General features: G+C 39.1%; 1 protein-coding gene across 2 annotated transcripts in view; it reads right to left on the reverse strand.

Annotated features, from left to right (window-relative positions):
* fbxl17 (F-box and leucine-rich repeat protein 17) overlaps nucleotides 1-26256 on the reverse strand; it is a 335686-nt gene that overhangs the window by 194105 nt on the left and 115325 nt on the right. For both annotated transcript variants that reach the window (XM_036578784.1, XM_036578785.1), the window contains exon 7: nucleotides 25712-25842. In XM_036578784.1, the coding sequence (XP_036434677.1) occupies nucleotides 25712-25842 (131 nt within the window). The remainder of the gene's footprint in view (nucleotides 1-25711; nucleotides 25843-26256) is intronic.

The following is a 26256-nucleotide window of genomic DNA, read 5'->3' on the forward strand; positions in this document are numbered from 1 at the left end:
GTAACTTCTGTTTCATAATCCTCCATCACCACAACCGTACCGCTAACTTTTAAGCGTACTTCACACTGTCATGTTGACATGACTTTTATTCCATTACTAATGACTAATCTAATGGTGGTGCTCACATTTAACTGAAACTTAGCTTTATGCATTTTTCTGTGCTTCTTTTAAATCTACTCTTGACATTTAGTTGGAAAGTCTGCAAACCACTACAATTAAGAGTGAGAGAGAAAGGGTGTGTCAGGCTCTTCAGTGATGTCTGCAGGAGAGCTTTGGCAGGGGGATATTAACCAGTCTGCTTTATTAGCTCACACACATTCAGTCATCATTTAAAACTGTCCACCAGCAATTATCCCACACAGCACACACAGCCACTCACTGTACAAAACCTACAGAACTTTCCCTGCACACAGAAAGACAAGAAAAAAATAAAGGAAAGGAAAAGGAAAGGAAATTGAACACACAAAGAAAGAAAGAAAGAAAGAAAAGAAGAAAGAAAGAAAGAAAGAAAGGACACAATGGAAGGCTTGAAGGAAAAAGAAAGGAGGGAAAGACAGATGAACGGACAGACAGACAGATAGGCAAGTTCACAGACAAATAGACAGACAGATACACGTTACAATACAGAAAGACAGACAAAACCACAGATGAGCAGGTAGACAGACAGACAGACAGACAAAAAGACAGATACATAGGCAGATACACATGTTGACAGACAGACAGACACAGAAATAGAACCACAGATGAGCAGGTAGACAAACAGACAAATGGATCCACAGATGTGCAGGTAGACAGATAGACGGACAGATCCATAGATGAGCAGGAAGACAGACAGACAGACAGACAGAACCACAGATCAGCAGGTAGACAAACAAACAGTTCCACAGATAAGCAGGTAGACAGACAGACACATCGACAGATACACAGACAGGTAGACAGATCCATAGCTGAGCAGACAGACAGACAGACACACACAAACAGAGAGATAAAGGACTAACACAATGTATAATGTTCTGCACTGAGTAAAATCTGGAGTCAGTCCAGTAAAGCCATTAGGGACTCCATTTTGCTTTAACACTTGCTGTTGGATTGATGTGTTCATTAAAGCTCCCATCAGGCCAAGCAGCTTTCAAATCGTGGGTGTCTCTCATATTAGAAAAGTAAAAATGATCTATGAATAGTTGTAAAATAACGTAAACTAAAAGTTTGATAGTGACCAAAGTATAACAGGTTTGTGTGAGAGAGGTCTAATATGTGTGCTGTTATTGGATTAGGGATCAAGGGCTGCAGTATTTTATGGCTGTCACTGGTTTTTATGAGTGTTCCAGAGATAGACTGTGGGGTAAAACTCTTCCATCTAGGGGGAGTTTTGCAATGATGGAATATTTACATTGTCAAATATTGTAGTGGAAGCTTCTAAAATATTTAAATATTTTGTAAAAGAAAATATATATAAATATATATATATATATATATATATATACACATATATATATATTGAAGCTTTAGCATAGTAAGAAAGCAAGAAAACAGCTGCTAAGTTTCTTTTTGCATAGTTATTTTTCCTCAATATCAGACAAAAGTCATTAATGACAGGCTTCAAAACATTAGCTATGCAGAGAGTACTCCTAACTTACTTTTTGGAACACTACAGATGACAGCTTTAACAGCCTTAGCTTAACAGCTAAAGTACAATGTTGGTCACCTTGCAGACCTCTCACTACAGGGTGGTCACATCAGGATACTAGACAACTTATTATTCAAACTGTTTTACATATTTTGAAGATGTAGGCCTACTTCGAGCTTTAGGAACCTTGCTCATTAGTTATAGTTATTTCTGTTGATCCTTAAAGTTGCATATATAATTTTGGCTGTGTTTTATAGTGTCCTGCTATAAAAAGACCGTTATAATGACAGCTATAATGTCTGCTGACATGGAACTTTGTCTCGGGCCCAATCCTCTTATCACGTATACAGTATTTTCCTGATCACCATAGGACACATTCGTTTGTAACTTACTGGTTGTGAGAGATTATAGTGAGCTCACTTAGGGCTAGCAGCAAAACTATCAAAGCAGAGTACCTCACACTTCTAGTGCACTTGAAAAAGATTTTCCAGTAATATGCAACGTGACCACTCTGTCTAAAAACCAATAAAGTTTAATCAGAAAATTATTTGATAAAACAAATACAACCCTCATCTGTTTTAAATGATTGAAAACATTGATTCTGAAAGGCTACAATGTGCACAAAACAAATAACCAATAACAGCGAAATGTTGAGGGAATGATAGATTATGTACAGTCTCTGATGGCTGGAGTGGCTGTAGGGGCAAAGGCTCTGTATCAATAATACAGGGAACACAAGAAACTTTAGATATTACTGGCCTGACGCAACATTTTTTACACTTTGTAACACACTGTAATGTACTGTAAATTCAAGGGTGCAGGTTTTTTGAAGGTGCAATGTGCTTATTTGAGCTTTTTCTCTGTTTAGGAGATAATTAAGGGAAAGCTTGACTGTAACAGTAAATAAGAATTCATGATTTAAAAACTTAAACACCAAATGAAAATAAGTGAAAACAAGTGTTTATTTTTAGTTTTAGAGGTACTGGAAGAAAACAAAAAAATGTATGTTCCCGGCTGCGTTCGATCGTTTTGAAAGAACGGTTTGGGAAAAAAAAATATTGGAACTGTGGTTTCTGTCTGGTCAACATTTGCATTATTGTTTAAGTTTTGCTTTGATGTAACTTTAAGACAAATTAGAATAAAATGAACCAAACAAAATAACAGGTTTCATAAGGGTACATGACAATTACAGAAGCCATTCATGACAGCTAACATAAACCTTTATAAACATTAATATATATAAGGCTTATTCTAATAAGTGGCAGAGGTAAAAGGCTGCATTTGTCAACTTTGATGTCAAGCTGACACAAACCTGTCAAGTAACACAGGTTTTTTTTTATTATTATGTTCTGTCAAAACACTTTCTGTGTTGTTCATTTGCTGCCACATAAAATGAAACATTTTACTTTGTTTTACTAGCTAGAAATTTAACTATTGCTAATGTGCTGAAGTGGGCTAACATTAACATTAAATGAGAAGAATAACATGTAATAGATGAACAGTGAAATGTGAACAGAGCCTCATAAGCAGTAAAGTTAGTTTAATTTTCGCATTAATTATTCTTTTTTCAGTAGTTTAAGAAGGATGGGTGCAAATATGTTAATATGTCTAAATTATGATTACTGGTAAGTAAAACAATCATCCCTCCACTTAGTTTTCATGTGATTAGTTTTCAGTGCATTGCTGTAACTTGAGTCAACAAGTTATATCACAATCAAAGTCTCAGCATTACATGAACCTTTACCCAGTATAGACTTTTTAGTAGACAGAACACAAATGATGGTCAGTTACAATTTTTAGAACGGCATGTTTATAATTACCGTTGACGAAGGGTCTGAAAGAGGATGTCTACCAGACTGACCTTTTGACTTCCACATTTAAAGCACAGACATTAAGTCACCTATATCATTTAGTTTCATAAAACTGCAGTTATCCTGTTTGCCTCGTGATAGGTTAGAGTTGTCTTCTTGAAATGATTTTCTCTTTATTCAACTCAATTCAATCTTTAAAGAAAGTCATTTTAAGAAAGTAATCAGATTGCATTAATTTAATATCATATGTAATCAGTAATTTGTACCACAATACATTTTTAAAGTAACCCTCCCAACCCTGTTTATATATATAATGTTGAATTATGTCAAAACAGTAATTAAAAAAATGTGGTACTATTTCCATCTCCATCTCCACCATGAACTGATTTAAAAAATAAATACTTTTTAGGCCAAAGGTATCTCAAACCTAACATAAAACAATGTCTCAGGGAGCGTATCCATAAGCATTTTGTATAAGCACTTTCAGTAAGGGAGCAATACATGCTTCCAGTGTCTGGTTTCTGTCACCATGGCACATTTGCCATCAAACCATTCTGAATGATTTTATTCTCATCCTAACAATGAATCATGCAGAAGTTGTGAAAAATCACAGAATTCCCATTTAACGGTGATATTTATTTGATGTTACTGTCAAGCTCTCCCCCATTTCTTCTCAAATGCTGTTACATTGCTGTTTAAATAGTGTTACAAAAAAGTGGTTGGAACCTAAACATACAGTTTTACAGTGCATGTCATTTCTGCTGTTTAGGCACTTCACTAGAAGCATTTGGCAACCCACTCCGATACAATCACGGACACATACAGCATCCGTCAAGCTGATGACAGCAGGTGGCTTTTTTTTTTCCATGTCATGTTATTTTAATATGTGCTACGCTCAAATAGGCCACCTGGACAATGTGCACGTTTCTCTGAAATCAAACTCTTGTCTGGGGAGCCACTCTCATTCCATCACTGCCCTCCTACGGCCCGCCGAATGGAGAGACAGTGATAACCTCATGCCGCTCCTGAGAGGGTTGTGCACATTATCAACTTTTCATTTCATGCGACACCTCCCCCCCTTCCCCTCCACCCCTCCTCCAGTCCTTTCTGTATGTATGCGTGCGAATGCAAGTGTGTGAGGAGCGAGGGGAAGCACCACTGGAAGATTCTAAATCTTATCACCCATTTTCAGCTGTAAGGCATCCAGAGCGCTCCTTTTTGGAGAGATGGGGGTGAGCAGGGTTTAGTACTCGGCGGAGGAGAGGAGCGAGGGATGCAGATAGAGGGGTATCTCTGAAAGCATTACAGTTGCCTCTGTGTTTCTGATTACTGAGAGCTAGCTGTTATTGACCCTGTCAAAGTCCTATTCCAGATGCCTGCAAGAGAGTGTATGATTTTTCTCTCACTTTAAAAGGCAAAAAAAAGGCCTCCAGGGCCAGGAGTGTGAAATTGTTTCTCAAGAATCACTTCGGGGTTCGTAGCCAGAGTCCCTTTTTTGAATGCAAAACTATTATGAGTTTTTTTATTTCAGGTTGAGGAAGAAAAAAAAAGAAAAACACAAAGTTTGTTCATTGTGAAATAAAATTTCACCATTTCTACCAGCTTCTTATGTCAATGTAACATTGAATGAAACGCATGACACACCCCCCCGCCTCACTCTTTGTCATATAATCGTTTTTTTTTTTGTCCCATCTCGCTTAGCTTTAAGGGGCAAATTGATGTCAGCAGCGGCGAAAGATGTGCTGCAGAGGAGGTGGGCACGTGGAGAGGAAGTACAAGTCGCTGATTGAGCCAAAAACAAACAGAAACACAACAATGAGGCTTGTTGAGGCTTTCTTCTCATACATCATCCCACTGGCACTGAATGCGAGAAGCTACTGTACTGGGAGTTTTGAAGACCACTTCTTACCTTAAACCAGACACATTTGTTATAAAGCAGCAATTTTTTTTTTCATTAACTGACATCTGTTAAGCCTCTGTTAAAATGAAGATATATTATAGACTTCATGAGGACACAGAGAGAAGATTCATCTTTTTTCTCCCTCTCCAAATGGTAGCAGTCAAGCCTTATTAATACAGTGAGCTCCCACTGCCAATCTTAACCCAGTCAGTTAATCCATAATTCGCAACCTTGATGAACTACCTTACAAGTCTTTCTTGCCATCCCACTGACAAACATAAGCTTCAGCTTTCAGTTAAAGCTAAAAGCCTTGAAACTGTAGTCTCGTAAAGTCTGGTGGAAAAACTGTTCTAAAAAATGAGGCTTAGATGTTCACCGAATATCAAAAAATGTCTACATTATTAGAGATGGCACCAAAAAGACACCAAGTATATGGATACTGAGCTGATGCAAAGCAGAATTTTTTTATCCTGATCTGATCTAAATTCTGATATACTATGAAATATACAAACTACAGTCACAATTCCTTTTTTTCAAGAAATAGTTTGACAAAAGAAATTGGAATATATTCCACTTGTCAGATGTCAGATGTAGTCGATCAGCCAATACACGTTTGGTGTTTAGCACTGGAGCTATGGGCTAATGTTGCTAACAAACACTAGAAGTCAATAGTCACCCAAATCGTTTGCATATATACATTCCCAAAACTTCTCTCAACCCACTTAAACTGCATCTGCCTCCTCATTATGTTTACCAAGACTTGTCTATTTGGTTTACGTCACAATATGACCTAATGTGAACTACAAAAACAAACAAAAATATGTAGCTAAACACAGTGGGCAGTCATTCAAGAAACAGGTGTTGTGCTCAATTCTGAGTTCTCTGCACGTTCACGCACGTCATCCAGGCATATGGACACTACAGATTATGTCTGTAATTTCTGTTGCTTCTATCCATAAATAACTGTTGATCATGATGTACAGAGCAACAGAAGTGCTCAAAAATTACTTGAAAAGAAAAGTAAAATTACCGTTTTGGGGACACAAAGTATGAAGCAGAAATAAGTCATGCTGTTGGCTATGCATTTCATACTGTAGGAAAGGAGAGTCTGAGTTTGTTTGAACACTTCTAGATGGCCCTGTTAAGTGAAGTGTCTCAATTTAAAAAGTTCTTTTTTTAATTTGGCTCTCAAGGTTACAGTATCTCAATAAGAAAAGTAAGTGGTATTGTGCCATCTTTGAAAATTAAACACAAAAATATACACAAAAAGAACTGAAATAACCTGCAAAACATGAAGGCATGGCTGCCTCTGTACTGAGGACATGTCACTGCCTGATATCTTTCATATTATTCTGTGTATCATCTGGATGGTCAGTTGCTTACAACACAAGACCTGCCGCAGGTTCCTCCCCTTACAGCCAACTTTAACCAGACATATTGATAGTCCATATCCTAACATAACACAGCTTTTTCATCACGCTGTGTGACAACTCTACTGCAAAAGGCAGATAAAGAATAAGGGGTGTGTGAAAAGTGAAAGCGTAGTCCTGGGTAAGAGACCCCCGCCGTTATCATGACAGTGACCCATAAGCTGTGGCGGCAGAGCTCGTTTGATCTGGCAGAGATGAAAAGCTGACAGATGACTGAAGAAAAGAAGACCTAGAGCCAATGGCAGCATAAATAAAGACTTGATACAATAACAGAGATGCCCACGTAACACTGCTCTTCACCCTGAGGGGTTTTTCTCGTGCCTTTATTCCAGCATATGTTCGCTCAAGACGCAATTTAACAGAGGTTAAGACGACTTGAATCTGCATTTCGTCCGAGATGTAACTGAAATAATGGCAATTATGGTTAAGAACCTTTCCCAGTGGTAAATTACGAAGACGTGAAGCATATCCACTTAAACATCATCTAGAGCCCTGCTAGCAGCTCAGCATTGAGACACATTTGAATAGAGGGACAATAGATCTCAGATTTGACTGATATAGAACTGAGAAGTGTGCAGGCCATGGCTGAATTATGTATAAACTATCATTATCATAATGATTTTAATGAGGACTTGACCCCTTCAAGGACCCTTATCACAATATATTCCAATCTAATATTTGAAAGCCATGTCGACATATCACAAGAGCATTAACCACGGATGTCTGGAAGGCTTTGAAGTATATTCACGCAGAGGCTGCATATTTGACCACTATTGCAAAACACAGCAAATCCAATAATGATCCAGTACTGTTTTATGTGGACAGCAGACCTCCTTTAGAATCACATCAGCACTGTATATTCTGCATTTCTCAAGTGTAGCAAGACCTTCATCTATCTGGGCTTTCAAAGTTTTGCTAGGTGCAAAATTTCATAAATGAGTTTATAAATACTTTCATAAATACTTTACTTGATACTTCAAAAACTGATACATTATTCACTGATAAATGGAAAGGTTTCATTATTATCAATGTGCTATTGGAATTACAGCTGCTAATTGCAACTCATTTTTGCTAATGCATATTTAGTTATATATGGGCATTTCCAGTTTTTTAAAACACACTGAAATGGACATTAAAGTGCAGGGTTACTGAGCTGCTTGTGAACTGACCGTAGCTTTTAGTAATTAATGAAGCACTCTGGGAAAGAAGAAAAAAGTGACTCATCATCTATGGTAAATTTGGCTACTTGCCTCCTAGAGTACTGCCACAATAGGGAGATTTTTCAGATTAAAGTCTTAGAAAACTCTTTTCAGTTATGTACCTTGAAGGTGGGAGGAACTTCGGAAAAACTTCAGGCACTTCCGGGCAGGTACTTGAGGACAGGCTGTCAGATTTGTTTTCTTGCTAGATGGCTGATGCAGAAGGAAGCCAGATAGCTAAATTACTGCTAGGAAGCCAAATATCATGTCTTTATTTATGAGGGGCTAGATTAACAGTCAGGACTTCTTTATCACAGTGATTTCCCAAAGGTTGCACAGTGTATTTGCATAGTGCATGATGGGTATTGTAGTTAGAGAACACTGAGGGACAAAAACAAAAAGGATCACAAAATGTGAACTCTGTTAAAGCGATGAAGCTGAGGGATGCAATGCTGCACTAAAGAATATTACATAACAAAGACTCATTAAATATTAAATGCTAGGTTTAAGCCAATAACGCCCCTTTAAGATTGTATCTGTCTTATACTCACTGTTCTTCACAGACTACTGATAGTGTGATTTTTTTATAGCGGTTGGCGTTAATTGAGCCAAAATCACACTTATTGGTGCATCTTAGTGTTGACAGAATTTGCGATTTGGATCCACTAAGCTTCAACGAGAAAAGCGGCTTCCAGTGCTATCGGTGGAGGTAATGCATGATACTTCTGGCTACAGAATAACAGTCCTATTCATCCTGGTGCTCAGCTCTTGCTTAGACTTCCATCCAGCTGGAAACTCTGTAACATCTCACGTGGCTGTGCACAAAACTGGCAGAGACAAGTCCACAAACCACAAGGTCAGAAACTCAGCACTGCTTTTCGCTCCTTCTACTAATCACGCCAGGAAGCTTTGCTTTTCCTTGCACTTCTCTTCCAACACATGACTAAATGTCAGTGATCTTTAATATCACTTAAATATCTACTGCCAATACATTTCCCATCAGAGCTTTCTGTCTCATTGGAAATGCAGAGGGCAGGAAACGAGACCTGTGCGAGGCACCAGGGACCCCCCTTTAATAGTCTTTCACATTCAAGGGGTCTGATAAGACCCAGTAGCTGAGAGGAGTTTAAATAGTGATCGTTCCGGTGGAAGATGAGGGGGAATAAGAACTATAAGCCAAAGCAAATAGTTATTATGGATCTCAGAAGGATAGGTGCATATGTGCATGGAATTCACTAGGACCAGTACCTTCATGAGTGACGAAAGCCAGTTGTCTCCAAGAGGGAGTTTGCAAAGGTTTCAAGTTTCTGTTTTAAAACATTACTATACATTTGTGGTATAAAGCAAACACTGCGTGCAGCAAGTATTAACTCATTATTATGCTATAATGTGTTGGCTTAACATGAGGTCAAAACTGCTTAACATCTCAATGTTAAATGTTAAACATACTTATTTGACATTAAAGGAAGTCGGCCAGAACTGACAAGAACTGAACGAAGGGGAAAAAAACAGGAACATCCCTACTCTGCTATTTATTTATACATTTTTCTTTACATGATGAAACCTTAATGCAACTAGTTGCATGTTGTGAGTTGCATGCAACATCATTTTGGTTCAACTTGGCAGTTTCACCAAGCAATTAATAAACAAACAACATATTCTACTACTCTACTAGCTAGCCAGATAAGCAGCTTGTACTATTTGATGCATGACATTGTTCTTGCTATATAAAGCGATCTGTGATGTAGTAGCCTATTTGCGTTTGCATATTTCCAGCAATTTTATCAGGTGTTAAGCAGGGAGTGATTTTTATTATATATTTGGCTTTTTAATCTGTTCTGTGTATGTTAAGGCTTTAAAAATAAATGTTTAAGCAGCCATTATGTTACAGGTGTACTTGATGCCTTGCTCATCTCGGTCATCAGTGTAATCATTTAGATCCCAAAGGAATCTCCACTCTGTGTTAAATCATTAGAGGAGAAAATGAATAATCTAGCTATACCGATCACAATTACAGCAGGATAAAGAAGAATAAACACTGGTGCAAGCAGCCATTTAAACAGCTGCTAGCATTACCTGACTAGATAAGCCAGCTGCTAACAGAAACGTTAGCTTCAAGATATTAGCTGATTGTTAAAAAAATCAGGTAACTGACAAAATGAAAAACTACCAGCCTTGCACAAAGTAAATAATCATCCCACAAACCATGTTCCGTTTTTTTTTTTGTTTATTAATTCAGTAAAACCATTTGAAATTTTGGTGTTCAAGGTGATCACATGTGTTATCCACCTTTTGATTGTCAGTTTCGTTTCATGATATTGAAACTGGTGCAACTGTTGCACTTAAGTTTCAAGTTGCAGGTTGCATATTGCTACTCAAGTGAAATTTATTTCCATGCAAGTTGCAAGCACCTAAACTTACTATGTAAAGCCAGCTTTAGAGATACATATATTAAAGTCTATTGACTCCTTAACAGTGTTTCAATGAGTAGGCAAAACAGCAACTCTTCTTTTTGAGAAGGATTAGATGTTTGCCAAATTCAAATGGGAGATGAGTCAAGATTTACTGATCGTGAAGGAAGGCTACCTACATAGAACACAAGGAGAAGCAGAGGTCAATAAGAGAGAGGAAAAAAACAAGCCCATTGGACGCAATGCAGCACTTTAGTCAATACCACAATGATGTTTGCGTACTCCGGCTTCTCTCCAAAGCAAAGCAACCAAGCCCCATAGCCCAACAGCCCTGTGGGCCATATCCGCGCAATCTTGTACGCTGTATCCCCAACTCCGTCGACTGTGCAGCCAGATCAAACAAGCTCATGTCGTTCCCATTCCACACCCCTGCAGTGCTCCAGCCAAACACCGCTCACACTTCACTACATTACCTTCTCCAAGTTCACCAAGTTCAGCCCCAGGGTCCCACATCCAACCTCACGCCAGTATGGGCCAGGCCAACCAATATGGAAGAGTGCACAGCTTCCTTCAGCTCCCAATTCCCAAATCTTACCTCCTGAACCAGTGGAGCCAACCACCAATCATAGAGCAGTACGCATAACCACAGGACTGTATCCGCTCACCAGGAATGACGCAGGCAACCAACCATGCTCAGGCCATAGTCTGTAGTCCAACCCCGTATTAGCAATCCAACAGCTCCCAACAGCTGGTCCACGCAGCCCCCTCTGCTGAGATCTAGGCCTTCTGATCCATATGTGGCTAGAATAATAGCCAGAGGACCTCTGTGTGGGCTGAGAGTCCTGAACAGGTGGCTGAATATAGTGCTTCCAGTCTCGTTAAACAAACCCAAATAGCTCCAGATCAGTGACCCTACGCTCAGCAGGGCTCGGCTCTTCAGAAAACCCAGCTATTCAGGTGAACTTCCACTCAGAGTGGGCACAGCCAATGAAGTTAAGCTACAGTGCTATGATGGAGGGTTGTTCAGCAGATTTTTGCTCTTGCTCATTTCCAAAGCTCTTCATATAATTAAAAAACGAAACAATAAGAGCTCAATCAGCTCTAAAACACTTAACTTTCACTAGCCCAAACTAATGATCTCAAGAGACAACAACCAGTGACACCTTTAATTTACAAAGCTCAAAGAAATTGGCTTTGCCTCCCATGGAGCCCAACCTCAACAAATTTTCTTAATCTCAGATCTACTTTGTGCCTTTGCATAAAAATAGGAATCTTCAGTCCTGCATAATGCTGAAGTCCTTTAAAAAGCAATTAAACTCCTCAATAGGATCTCCCTATTAAAGCAACATTGTGCAAACAGTTATGAATACAGAAGAACCTATCAACAAATTGGGAGGTGTTGCTACCCCACAAGGGCATCTCTTAACTCAATTGAAAGTGCAGAATTAATTTAACCATGACCTAAGAGAATTCCCAATTTCTGCTTTGTGTGCGTGTTTGTGTGTCTGTGTGCATGTGTGTATGTGTGTTAGAGGTCTGTTACCTGACAGAGTCCAACAAAACATCAGGTTTCAGGCTGGGTTTGGGCCAATTCTTTTTACATACAACATTTGGGCTCATGTGAGGCTTGTATTGGGTTTGTTTTATGACGAATGATTTTTTATTTTTATTTTTTTTTAAAGTAGATTTGTTTTTATTTGAAGGAATATGTCAATAGAAAGTTTGCTCTGGTCCTGGAGACATACCTTCTTGTAGTATTTAGTTCTAACCACAGCCTGACAAACCTGCTCTAGCTAAATAACCTCTTCAGAAGTCCATGGCTGTCTGGATCAGATGCATCAGTGTAAGGTAATGGGTGCATTTAGATGCTGGTTAGAACTAAACTCTGCAGGAAAGTAGGTCTGCAGGAGGAGGGCTGGTGACCACTGGTCTAGTATGTGTACAACAAAGCCAAACCGCTTGCCATGGACAAAAAATAAAGCTCACTAAAGGGGAGCTAATAAAAATTGCAAACAAGTCAAGGTCTTTATTGTGAAAACATTATGAACTGTGCACATTTTAAGTGAATTTTGGCCTTAACTCTTCTCTTTACCTTAACTGGGCTGGATAAAATCTCAGGGAAATGTGGAAATTGGATCATCCCATTTTACAGCACTTCATTTGCAAAATGTAAATGTACATTTACAACTTAAAAATTTTACTTAAAATTAAAGCACTCTGCTCACATAGAGTGTAGAACTGCAGTAGTATTTTGAACCATGATAGCAGGATTTACTGTAGTTGTTCCACCACAAACACTAGCTAGGAACACGGCAGCGTCACAGTAGTGTCAGCGTCAACTCAAGTGCTTAGGGTCAGATTAAGGTCTCAATATTGCAGATCCGGATTGAGTTCGGGCTTCAATTTCATACCAGAACAGACCTCTACAGTGTACACACTGGCGTTATGAACTTCAAGATTCATCTGCCACTATGATCAACTAACTAAAACTGTTTCTTTGACCATAGAGTAAATCACACTAGGGTTGCAACAAATATTTGATCATTAAAATATGTGAAAACACCAAAGCAGGGGCTAGCGGGCACAGTACTGTCTGCACACTAAAACATTGAGCCTTTCACACAAAACAACTGTCAGTCTGCATGTCAGTCAAACGGCCTTATCCTATTAAAGTAGGCCATTCTTTGCCACGTTAAGTGACACTCTCTGGCGATCGTGAGAAGAAGAGCTTGCAAGACTCTGACTATCTGACTGATTGAGATCTCTAATCTGAGGCAAAAATATCAGTATTGACAGCCAGTGCAATCCAAACAAGTATTCTTTTTGCTAGACTGCTATTTCTGAGAATAACTGAGAGCATAGCAAGCTATCTGGAACAGAAGATGATTAATTCAGACTGTACCTGCTAACATTGCACAAGAAAGCACTGTCTGTGTGTGTGTATGTTTGTGTGTGTGTGTGTGTGTGTGTTTTTAAATTTTTTTTTAAAACCACCTTACATAGAAAAACGTCACTTAGCCACTCACTGATGACATGATGACCACTGTTATTGTTAAAGAGAAAAAAAGGTTGTTTCCTCTGCTCTCTGGCATCACTCATCACCGATACATTCAAACACCCCCAGTAACCCTATGAGGGCTTCCAGATCAGGAACAATCTTGCAAAAATTGCATATCAACAATGTTTTTTCCCTTACAGTGTGGCTTTTAACTTAAGTTTAATGTAATTTGAGATAATATTTGACAGAGTATTTGAAGATGAATATATTCAAATATATCCATCTTCAAATACACATATACATATATGCATATATATCATTGCAGCCCTAAAATTCAAGAAAAAGATCTTTCAACCAGTGTTTTACTTATCGAAGCGTGGTTGATATGTCGAAAGTATCAATTTAAATCCACAAAAAACAAGCAATAGACTTTGTTTCAGCATTGGACCTTTCATTACCACACTGTGGGGGACTTATCTGATTGCAGTGGAGTTAACTTATGCATACTGGACCCCACATTTGCTTGACATACTCCTGAGCTCTGTCCAATTTTTACCTCAACAACGAACACAAGACCAATCCTTCAAAAAAATGAAACTATACTTACGTCAGAAACAAATAAAGAAAGATTAATATTGCAGTCTTAATAATTCACTACACTCAAGGTAATATGTGAGGTTAAACACATCACAGAAGCAGATTTATAATGGAATGGAATTTGTTTCAAGGCATCTATGAAGCTATTTAATCAGTCTCCAACACAGGGCAAAAGGTTGTCTTTTGATTTCTTTAAGGCATTACTTAATGGAGCGACTACAAAATGCTGCAAGCACTTATCAGAAAGTGTCCTGGAGAGGCAATGAAATATATGGGAGGAGAATCTGGCCAAACTAAATATGAATTTGACACAACCATAACCCAACAGAGTGCAAAGACACATCTGAAGTGAGTGGGCGCGTATTTTAACTAGTTCCATGTGGTGCGATAAATACCAAAACAAGTACATGAACTTTGCAAGCAAAACCCCAGAATCAGGGTGTGAACCAAGAGACAACATCTCCAACAAATGTCTGAGACTGTCCTGTGAGAGTGAGGATATTTCACTAGTTTCGACATCCTCACAGGAGGCAATCTTCTGAAACTGCATTACTGAAGGGTGCTGAGGACTCTCAAACTTCTCCACAATCTTGGCTTGACTGCAGCATATTTCTGTAACCGCAACCCTCCACCAAATTAATCAAAATCCATATTTCACCATTTAACTTATTTCTGCTATCACAAGTACTGCACGCACTCGAACAGAGCCGAGGAGTGAGGTCTCCTTTGAGAACGTGGTGTTTTCTCTCAACTCCATGAGAGAAGTGCTGAAGAACAACTAATGAAGGACAAACCGCCTTGCAGACAGCATTAAGATCAGGATTTATCCTGCCGAATCCACCCTCAGACTCCATCGCTTTGAAAGCAATAAGTCTTTTGGTAACAGGCCAGGGGAGCACTTCTTAAGAAAAGCTTTGTGTTATTACATTACCTATTTGCTTAGCAGCCCCGCTCATTCTGGGTGACTCAAAGAGCTTTTACACATGACCCGTTCACAGCCGAAGAGGGTACGCAAAGAGACTGTGAGCTAAGTGCTTCCCTCAAGGGTATCACGCAAGAAGTGTGCCCCACTGAGGGATTCCATGAATCAAACTGAACCTAAAGCTCTCTGCCTGGGGAAAGCCAGCAAAGTACACATTCCTGACCTCATTAACTACAAGTAACGCAACCTCACTGACAATCAAAACAAGACTGAGAAGGAGGGAGACGAGAGAGGCCTGAGACCCGCAAAAATGTGCTACTTCCTTTCCAACACAGTAACTCTTCCAGATGGCACGGAACGTCAGGAACATTCAAGGTGAACTTGCTAGAATGGATGTTGTTGCCAAGCTCCACCTAAGGCATCTCTGGCAGGAAGAATTCTCATGTGATTTTTTTACTCTTTTTACTTTTCTTTTTCTTCTTTTTATCTTTGTCTTTGTTCCTTTCTTGGCTTGTCTGTATTTTAAGTCAATATTTCTTTTTTTTTATACAACTTATCTGTTTTAATCTTCTTGTAAAGCAACTTGCAAACTTTTTTTAAAAGGTGCTACACAAATAAAATGTCTATTTAACCTATTTTTTCCCCAGTTTGGTGGCATCCCCTGAGGTTAATCTTACAAATTCCCGATGATCAACATCTATCAACAACTGGATATTTCTCCGGCTGTACACTCTCAGAAAAATAGGTACAAAAATGTCACTGGGGTAGTCCCCCTTGTCACTGGGGTGGTACTCCCCCCTACACCCGTCTCGTCTCCAGGCTTTTTATTTTATTGTTCTGTTTTGAAACATTGGGTTATGAAAAGGTACAAATGTGTACTTTTCACCTGCAAAAACTTATTTAAGGTACACAGTTAGACCTTAAAACCACTGTTGTACCTTTGAGGGTACATTTAAATTGTTTGTACTTTGATGAACAAAAAATTTACCTGCACAGAACCTTTATTTCCAACAGGGTAGTTTATCAGAGCTTCTGGAAGAATTCTTTTTTTTTTTGTACATCAAACATCACCTAATCTTGCAGGCATCTTACTTCTGAAATGCATCACCTTTCTGACAATACACCGCTTGATCTACCCTATCCTCATGTGGTTGGCTCCTGCCCTGAGGAATAAAGTTAATTTACTTGACATCATGATGAAATGAATTGTAATAAGAAGCCAAACTACAGAATGAAAATGTTTAAACGGTGACTCAGCAAACCTTTAACATTTCAAATGTCAGTGGAGAATTGAAGTCCCACTGTACTGCACGTCAAGCCTTAATAAGTGGGTAGGAGAGAAATACACCAAGCGACTTCACCTCCAACAACTATGATGATATTTACATAGGATGCAGTCATAAAAAGCTAAATGTTAATGCTGGAAAAAGGTGAGACATAACAGAAACCACAAACACAGCTTTGTGTGGAACTGCCTCCTACACTACACATATATTCAAAATTCAGGACTTTCAGTAGAACGTCTGGCAGCCCACACGCTCCTGATACAAACAGTGCTTTCTATTGAAATGATAATTAGGCAATGGAGGCATGTAGTCACCCAATGTGTCTTATGAAAGTACGTGCAACTTCGTCACACGGGTCATTTTTTATGCTCACATGAATCCGGAGACTATAAAACTGTCAAGAACGGAGATACTGAATATTAAACACTGCCTGGGAAAGGTCTGAAATTTGAGGGAAAAGCCCTGAAATCACCATCATGTGCTCTGATTTCAATGAAAACTGACAGCGCGAAGGCTCATAACATTCATTTCCAACTTTGATGGAAATGCTCTTAAGCTTGGCAGGGAATGCTGGCAGAGATGGTTGAGGAATGCAGACGGAGGTGAACGCTGGTTTCCTCATGTGAATGAAACTGTCAGGAGAGAGCGAGAGGGTGAGAAAAGGGGCCTCAAATCGAGCTAGATGTGAGCGCTCCGCTCCAAATTCACACACGACTCAGCACCTGAAGGCCTTGTCTCCTCTATTGCAAGCGAAGGGCTGAAAGCTGGCTGAATTCACATGCATTCCTGAAATGATTAGACTGAAGCTTCACCTGAGGCATGTGTCTCACTTTTGCTGCACACATAGTAAGCAGCAGGAATAATATGCTTTATTCTGTCGGACATCAGCTTCTCCAGTGCTTCAAGCTTAAACTGTATTTTTTTTTAAATGAGCCTCACTGGAATGTCACAGGTCACTCCTGCATATTCTCTGAAAAATAAAGCTAAAAAGGGGTCTATGGAATGATACCATGAAAGAATCTAGTTAGGTTTCCTTCTGAGTGATTTTAATTGAGTTCTTAGAAGAAACATCGTTTGGAAGGTTCTGAAGAGAACCAAAAGTGCTTCTTCTACAGCAAAGAACCCCTTTTGAGGTACCATAAGCCATTTCTGGATATTTAACCAGGTAGTCTGTAAAATTAAAATTCAGAACCAATAGTCAAGGACTGAATTTCACAATTTCACAAACTATTAGAGCCAAACCAATGCTTTGGCTGGGCAACAATATCAGTCAGTACTGACGACCTGTGGTTTTATTAGTGTCAGAGATATTTTTACCAATGCTCATATTTACATGCTCATATTTACTGACTTTTGTGGTCACAGTTTGGTTGGGATTCAAACCAGCGACCTCTTAAAACCAAGGTAAAACCAAGTTGTGCCACTGGAGAATCCAACATGAGTCACCCCCTGTTCAATCACAGTAATACAGGCAGAACTGAATCTGAACACAAAATGATGGTTGGTTAAAACAATAATAATAACAAAAACATGCCATTTTTCAAAGCTAATCTTTACCATGAGAATAACATGTTATGATACACAAAAAAACTTTTAATATGAAGACAACTGATGAAAAATATGAAAAACAAAAGAATTAACAGAAAAGGTAATTAACAGAAACCAAAACCGCAAATAATTCTGTGTAGCTCCACCCCTACAATATTTATATTATTTAAGAGTCACTGCTGTCTATATCAGTTTAAGAAGCATGATGTAACTGTACTACATTTTAGTAAACCTTTGGAGTATGCACCCTCATATTACATGTCCAAGTGAAAATAAGTCAACACATCCTTTAATGGGGACCATACGACAGTTTTCTGCAATTTTAGTGCCCTTAAAATCAGTATCATTATCAGGTATCACATGAATGCCATCCAGCAGAATTTAGAACAAGTAGGACAAGAGAAATATTGTCAAAGACATACCTCTATCAAAAAAAAAAAAAGATTATTTTCAGCAGAAAGTTTAAGTGACTCATGTCCCGCTGCTTCCGCCTATATGCAAGATCCTTAGTATTACTTTTTGACAGGAGTTGGAAGACGCAATCTACTAAGCAATTTTCCGTACAATCAAGCTCTCCCATTTAAAATGGATGTAAAAACTGGTTTGAAAATAGTGAATGACTTTCGAGAAGTGGCTCTTTGAAGGCCTGTTCTGCTTTGAAAGCGCAGGGCACCCATAAAGAACATTCTGCTCTCTTTAGTTATAGATTGCACTGAAACAGGCCCCATCTGGGGACAACGAGAAAATGACCAAGGGCATTTTGCCTCCCCCTGTGCCACAGGATGGGAGAAAATCTCTCTGATATGCCCTCATCAGTGAAATTGCACCTGGGAATAAAGATATCGTTTCTGAAAGCAATGTTTTTAGCCCTCAACTATTCATCTGGTATAAAACCATCCAACGCTGAGGGTTGCTTTCTTCTGCTGCGTGCTCCAAAGATCATTTGACAGGGTCAAGCTCCCGATGTACATGGTTATCATCTCTGGGGTAAACTTCTAAAACACAGAGTTTGCAGTAAAGCTTGTGTTTCAGCAGGCTGTGTGTGGTAGAGTGCCTCAGCACGTCTCTTACCAGGGGAGCAAATATATGAGAGCGAGCGAGACTAGCTACTTTTCATGTGGCTTTTCCAACTCTCGCCTGGACCAGAACCACACTACATCGGCTTGATTTTCATTTTTTGCTCATGCAATTAATATGGCATGTCCACGACTATAGCAGCGAGAGCGATGAGGCTTCCGCAGTAAAGCAGCGGTTTTCAGAGCCATTTAATCAGGACAATGGGCCAAATACCACTGTATTATCCGCTAAATCAAAAGCATGACAAGAATCCCACCAACAACATATGATTATAGCAGACCACCAAACATGCCACAGTAGTTCAAAGAGATAGTTACACTGAGATTTTCCAAATGATTTGCTGTGGTACACAGGCACATTTGTACTGTAAAGACAAAATATTACACCAGACTCATTAAAATAACTTAAAACCTCACGTGGCTTTAGTTACGTTGAACCAAAAATTGCAGCTAAAATACTAAAAGGGAACATTCAATCTATGCAAAGCTCAGATTTTCACAATTGCCAGAGTGACATACATTAGACTGGTGGAATGAAGCATTAGGAGTCCAACACACATATCTGTATGCTTGAACTGTGCTCTCCAGGAGGGAGAGTGAGTAACTTAACCATTCAGCTAAACAGCCAACTACAAAACACACACTCAAAAACTTCTCTATACTTAACTAACCTGTAATAACACTTTAAACATGATGACCGTTATTAGTTCCAGAGTTGTGTGTAAAATGTGAGAAGCAGTAATGGCTACTGTCACAACAAAGCTGCGTCATCATAAAGAGCATTTGAATAAGATTTTGAAACCTCTACAGAAAAGGCTGTTCAGAGGATGCTGACCATTTTGTTAACAGCTTTACAATGCACAAAAAATGTGCTTGCAGTTTTAGTATTTGTTTATTTTAGACATTTAACAACAATAAATAGTACCCTTTTCTTTAACATTTTTACATTTTTGCTATTTGATTAAAGGAGAGGTCATTTAGATTTCTCTCCATACAGCCAAAAAAGAGGCTGCACATCCAGCCAGAGACAAGCTGTTTTATAGTTTTATAAAACATTGCATTTCATGTATTACTGTAAGTTAAATCGAGTTGTTATCTTGGGTCTGTTATTAATTACTAATTATCGCCTTTAATTTAAACAGGTCATAATGTAACCTTTAAAATATCTAAGGTATGACTACATTCTTTTTTTAAACACAGAGGAATGTTCCATATCTAGAACCATGACAACTCATAGAACCATCTGAATGTTTAAATGGTTCTTTGCATTCTTCTCTATGATGGAGAAACTGGTGTATATGGTTCTTAAACAACCTTTTCTAAATAAATGGTTCTATGTAGCACCAAAAATTGTACAATTATTGCTACAAGTCAAAGAAACCTTTTTTTGGTACTACAAAGAATGTTTTTTTCTAAGGATGCCTTCACATCTACCTTTTTTGATGTTGACCCATCAAACTTTTTTCTTTCATTGGGTACTCCACTCACACTCGGGTCCACACCAAGCAACTGAACCGTGGTCCAGCAAAAGTCACCAACCAAGTGAACCCTGGTTCAGTTCGCTGCTGGTGGGAAGGCATTTTTATGATGTTCCGCACCATCACAATTTCCTAAGGTAAATCAACATCAGAGCACATTTTCTTCTACTTCTAGCTGCACGTCAGCGTTGTGCTGTCTGCATAATCTGCCTGTTTTAATGTCTGACTCTTTACAGGCACTCATATTGTTCCCGCAGCAAAAAACTGCTGCTAATAACAGCAAATGGTCCATTAAAAATAGTGAAGAAATGCCTCTGATTTTGACACAGGGATTGCGGTATGTATTAAAGCAGTGACCTGATTGGTTACATTCAAACTCACAAACAAAATCATAAAGAAGCAGATCTCAAGTAAAGTGTATTACTATTGCTTTGATTGTGCTTCACATCATCACTAAGTGTCAATTTTCAAGCAATGTAGGAGGTTTCTGGCACAATTTGTGGCAAATATGAGAGAAACGAAGTGCTTGTCCACTTGCAACATTTCTGAGCAATAAGCAAACACCCACATGTGTAATTTGGTGCACTTTAGTGGTTGCAGTGTAAAACCAACTGAACCAAAAGAAATGATTCAATGTTACAAAAACCAGACTTTAGCAAACAAACTAGGTGTGAAAACAGCTGTACATGACAAAGTGGGGGCAGGTGTAGGTGTATGAGGAGAACAGAGATGGATCCTTAGGAAGTGGCAAACCATGGGCCCAGTAGGACAAAACTGGGAAATGTAGCTTTAATACAGATGAAAACAAATCAGTTAAGTGCCACATTAAAACAGACACAATACATCACCCAGGTATCAGAGATCACACTAAAATAGGTCCCTAACCTCTTAAAGGCTGAGCGTTGCTATAAAACACAGCCAACATGACTAAATGAGCTGCTGGCTTAACCCTGCTTTGTGAGGATGGTTCTGGCTTATGCCTAACTCATCCCCTACTGAGAGGCCAACTTAAAGGCCTTGCGCCTCTTCCCAATAGTGAAGAATGCCATCCGTGTTAAACCTCGGCTTGGTGAACGAGTCAGGGTGTGAAAGCTGGGTAAAGCTGAGCAAACTCTGACGCTCGTGCGCCCAGACACCTTCAGCGGGGGTCGATTAAGCAGTCTAAGCTGCGCTGCTGTGCATACGGAAGCAGGGCTAAGACCAGCGTGCCACGAACGCCCCTCCTGGGAGGTAATCTCTCCATCGGATTCTCGCGCAGGAACCGAGGTGGCGTTCTGTGTATACACACACACACAAACTCCCTCGGCAGGCTGCAATGTGACGCTCACACCAACATCCCACATTATCAGGCCAGCTTACTGAAGCCCTTGAAGGTTTGCGGTTGCAGTATATAGCTGGGAGACTGCATAAAAATCAAATGGTTGCAAATTACAGTGTAACCCATCTGCAATTCTAAACCCTCCCTTTCCCTTTCCTTCTCACCCCCAAGTCTCACGAGGCCTGAGCTAACCATGTCAGCATCCAGCCTTGCCCCAAAGCCCTCCAGCAAATGCTATAAAAGAATCAATCAAAATGCGATAAATGGCCGAGGATGGGAACACTCTCCTCCAGAGCGAACTCTGCAAAGCATTTTTTTTTATTAGGAGACGTAAGGTAACGTAATGTGATATGCGTCAACCACATCTCAAATAAATTCAGAAGTCATAAAATAACAGGAACTGTAAGGATCAACCAATTGTATCTGCGGTGCATTGTAAATTCAATATTGTGTTAACACTCAAAACATTCAGGATAAAAAACTCCATGGGCGAGCATGCCAAGCCTATAAATCGATACATTAAAGGAAGAGAATAAATAAAATAAGAGCTGCTTTTCTCACCAGGGAGAGATACCCTGATTCTAGAGTGAAACGGTCTTTTATTCCCTTCCTTACTGAAAAAAAAGGAAAGAAAAAAAGGAAAGAGAGGGAAATGTTTTTCCAGGATTCCCATTGCTAGCCTACCTCCTCAGAGATCTGAACTGTAAAAGGAGACCAGCTCGCAAGGTCATTCAGTTCGGTTCTTTACAAAAACAACATACTCCGATTCTCATGTATCACCTTAATCACATCCCAGCAAACATTAAATGAACATGCGAGCCTGGGAAAACCAACATCTACTTACAATTAGTGGATGAACACAAGATTTATCGAAAACAATGACGCTGAAAAACGCTTGGATATCTTCTGACCTTGGCTTCAACTCTAAGCATGAGATATACCAGACACTCCACAGGTGTTAAGCCTTACCCACCACACCTGGCCTTCTTGAGAAACCAGGCTGGAGTCCAGTTTAACACATTGGCCTGGGCATAATCTCAATCGGATGTCCATGATTTAGAGCAGTAGCTGTTTGAAGCCCTTAACGGACTCTGTTAAAAAGCAGATGGTTCCCATGCCCAGGTGCTGGAGAGCTGGAGAACATCTAGAGCAGAGGAGCTGGAGACATGCACTGCTGCTGAGGAACACCTGCTTGTGCTCAAACCATGAAATCAGACCAACCAGCTTTTCCAAGTTCCAGCCATTCCCCAGTCTACACTTCCACATATGAACCGTGCCCATGATTCTCTCAATATCCCTTAGGGGTGCATCGATCATGAATTTTTATAGCTGATTCTGATTCCAGTTTCTTTAAAGTCAAATTGGTGGATGACAGATTTTTGGCATATTTTTTAGCCATTTTGGGGCCGGCAACAAAGACAATATCACTGTTTATTTGCTTTGCACATGAAGCTCATATTTTGCAGGCTAAATATACAGACTGATGTGAAACACACAGGCTGATGGCTACATATAACACACGCATGGACATGCACACACTGCTGGATTACGTTACAGAACTAGATGTAAAAACACTGAGATGTAAAAGTCAGAGACCACCCAGCATTTATTTAATTTCCAGTCAAAACAACCAATACGTTATTCATTTTCAGGAGATATTTTTGAGTAGACTAGATATAAGATAATCCACTTGGATAAAGAACAGGGAAGAATGAGTTTGAAAAACTAGAGTTCAAAAAATATTAAAACTAACAGAGAAAATGGGACTCCTAACAACCATGCAAGACTTTGTTGGTCACCAAAGTGTCTCCATCACATAAGACAACTCGACGCTATGAGTCTGAAAGGATGTGTAGCTTTCAAGAAGCTGTTACTGAGAAAAGGAAACAACAAAAAAAAATTTCACAAATTAAACAAAGAAGCTGCTGGTGTTCTCAGAACAATGGACTGTCAACCCCAGAGTCCAGTCCTCAACATTACTGAATGTGTTTGGATCATAGGAAGCAGAAACTGCAACCAATTTCTAAGACTGAACTTTAAAGCTGTGGAAAAAATATCCCTGCAGATTTTTTTTTTTTTCCTGATACTGACAAATTAATAACTTAAATGACTTAATGGTTATTTTGACTGGAAATTAAATTAATAAAAGGTGGTCTGTCAGTTATCAGGGCACTGCACGTGATAAAAGCGCAACATAAAAATGCATAATCTGATCGCCAAAATAAATATTAATCCGCTGTGCTCAAAAAATGAATGGTTGGATTACCTTAATTCAATTATACCAAATATTGAATTCCATTTAATCAGACAGTCAGTTTACAAGCACTTTGATACATCAACATAAAATTCAACTGTTATTGGAACAAAAAATAAACATTTTTAACCAATTTATTTGAGTTTCATTGAATGGATTTCTCCTTGGCTCAACAAAAACCATGCATTGAAATGCACTTTCATTCATGTCTATCAGTTTTACATGAGGCAATTACTTAAAGACAACTATTTTTTTAATGTTGACATATTTTCAGTTTGTAAGTCCGAAATCCCTTGTAGTTCATTTCTTTGAGTGTGTGTCTTAGAAGCAAATGTCAACTAACACCAAATGTCATAATAGCAAATGTCTCCTTTTTATAAAGAGAGATTACATATTTTTAGATATTTTTAGATTTTTTTGGAAAGGAACCAGGTTCCAAACATTTTTACAGAGAAGGTCATTAAATAATTTTAAAAAACAGCCTCAGAAGATAGCTATGAATGGACGACTGATGGCAAATCGGTCCTCTGCAACCATCTGTCTCCCTCTTTCTGACCCAGTAATTGTGTGGGGGAGGAATTCGATGTGTTTTTTAGGTAATAAAAATGTAATCAATCTAAATAGCTTGGTCAAAAAAGCTTCACTGAGACACTTAATTGCGTGCCATTCATTAAAAATGTGATTTTCTTGATCCTCTCAGATCTCACCTTTTCCTCTCATCTTTTACTTGTGGGTCACCTGGACATTAAAAGCAGAGACTGACTTTGGTGTCATAACCACCAAAGATGCAACGATGGCTGCAGCACTGGAGTGAAGGTCAGTACTACAAGGCTAGCATTGAATAAAGAGGTGAAAAAGGGTTTCTCAGGATAAAGGACTGAGGAAAAACATACAGTGTTTTAAAAATCCATTTCAAAGATTTGCTCTAGCCACAGAGTTTGTGGCTGTTTGTCAGTGTGGTGAGAACTTTGAAGAGGGTCAAGGCTAAGAGAGCTCTCAGCTTCTTTAGCTCCATGAGACTAACTAATGGAAGCGACTAAAAAACTATAAACTCGCTGACACTGAGCTGCCAGGGTGAACTCTTCTAACCACAGACTCATGCCAAAACAACTCTTGCTTAAAAGCAAAACAGCCACTCATGAGTTATTATGCCTTTTGAAAAGAAATGAAATGACTCATTTTTCCAGTTTGGCGTTGTTTTTGCAGGTTTGCCATGGGGGAAGTAAACAACTCGAAGAAGAACATCTTTATCTTTTTATGAACTCTCAAGAAGATTAAATCAGGTTTTGGTGATAGGGCAGTGGCCTCCTGTTGAATATTAAGTGGTTCACTGGCAGTTATGCCTGTTGCCTAGCGAGGGCTATGAATTTGCTAGCTCAGTTTAGTTCAGTTCAATACTTTTTCCATTTAGTAGAAATGGCATTTAGCAGCCTAGCGTTCACAAATACACGTACAGCATTCAGCGGCCCAGCATTCACAAATATATCCAACACTAACAAAATGTACAAAGCAATCAATGAACAACAATTAGTCTGCAAGAGGAGCGGAAGAATGCGCTATTACTGTCGTCTCGGTCCTGCAGTATCAGACTGTAGGCAGCTATACAAAAGTCTGAATACAAGGCCATTCATCTTTAATGAAGTTTGAAACCATCACAGACACCTCTGCCAAACAAGTGTAAATAAGGACAATATAATTGGAAATACCAATGGGCAATTGCAATGAATAGGCCATAAACACACCAAGAATTGTACTGACCTTCATCTAGAATGTCAAACTACGCAGCATAACTTTCAAGCAAAACATCTGGCCCCACGAGACTAAGGCCAGGGCAGAGGCCTTGATGAGTTACATACCTGTCGTTGATGCTCCAATTGAGGCAGAGGTTGAGGGAGCTGAGGTTCCGGCACTTTCTCACCACCTCCATCACAGTCTCATTGTTAAGCTCAGATATGTGCCGAAGATCCAGACTACTGAGGTTCCGCAGCTATAGTGGGGGGGAGGGGAACACTGAGATTAATAACTCGAACCAAATGCACTGTTATCTTCTATTCAGCATTTGCTGACAGGTGGAGCTAGCCTGGCAAATTACTTACTAAATATTTTTTTATTAGAGAATAAAATGAGTAAAAAGATTGCTCCGCAGCAAGCAAACTGTACGATTAGAGTACATTAGGACTAGTGTGGCTGTAAATTAGCTCCATAAAGTGAATATAAAAGTTTGAGTACATCACGTTTTGTTTTTGTGGTCTCATTTGTTTGACTTTTCACGCAATAAAAAGCATTTCAGAAGGGCACTACTAGATGATTGCAATATTCCCTTTCAGCTACTCTTCAGCTAACGTGTAAGACTTCACAATTCCCCTGGAAGTCATGAATTTCATCAAAGCAAACATTTGCC

The sequence above is a fragment of the Colossoma macropomum genome, unplaced genomic scaffold, assembly GCF_904425465.1.
Source record: "Colossoma macropomum unplaced genomic scaffold, Colossoma_macropomum, whole genome shotgun sequence".
Lineage (NCBI taxonomy): Eukaryota > Metazoa > Chordata > Actinopteri > Characiformes > Serrasalmidae > Colossoma > Colossoma macropomum.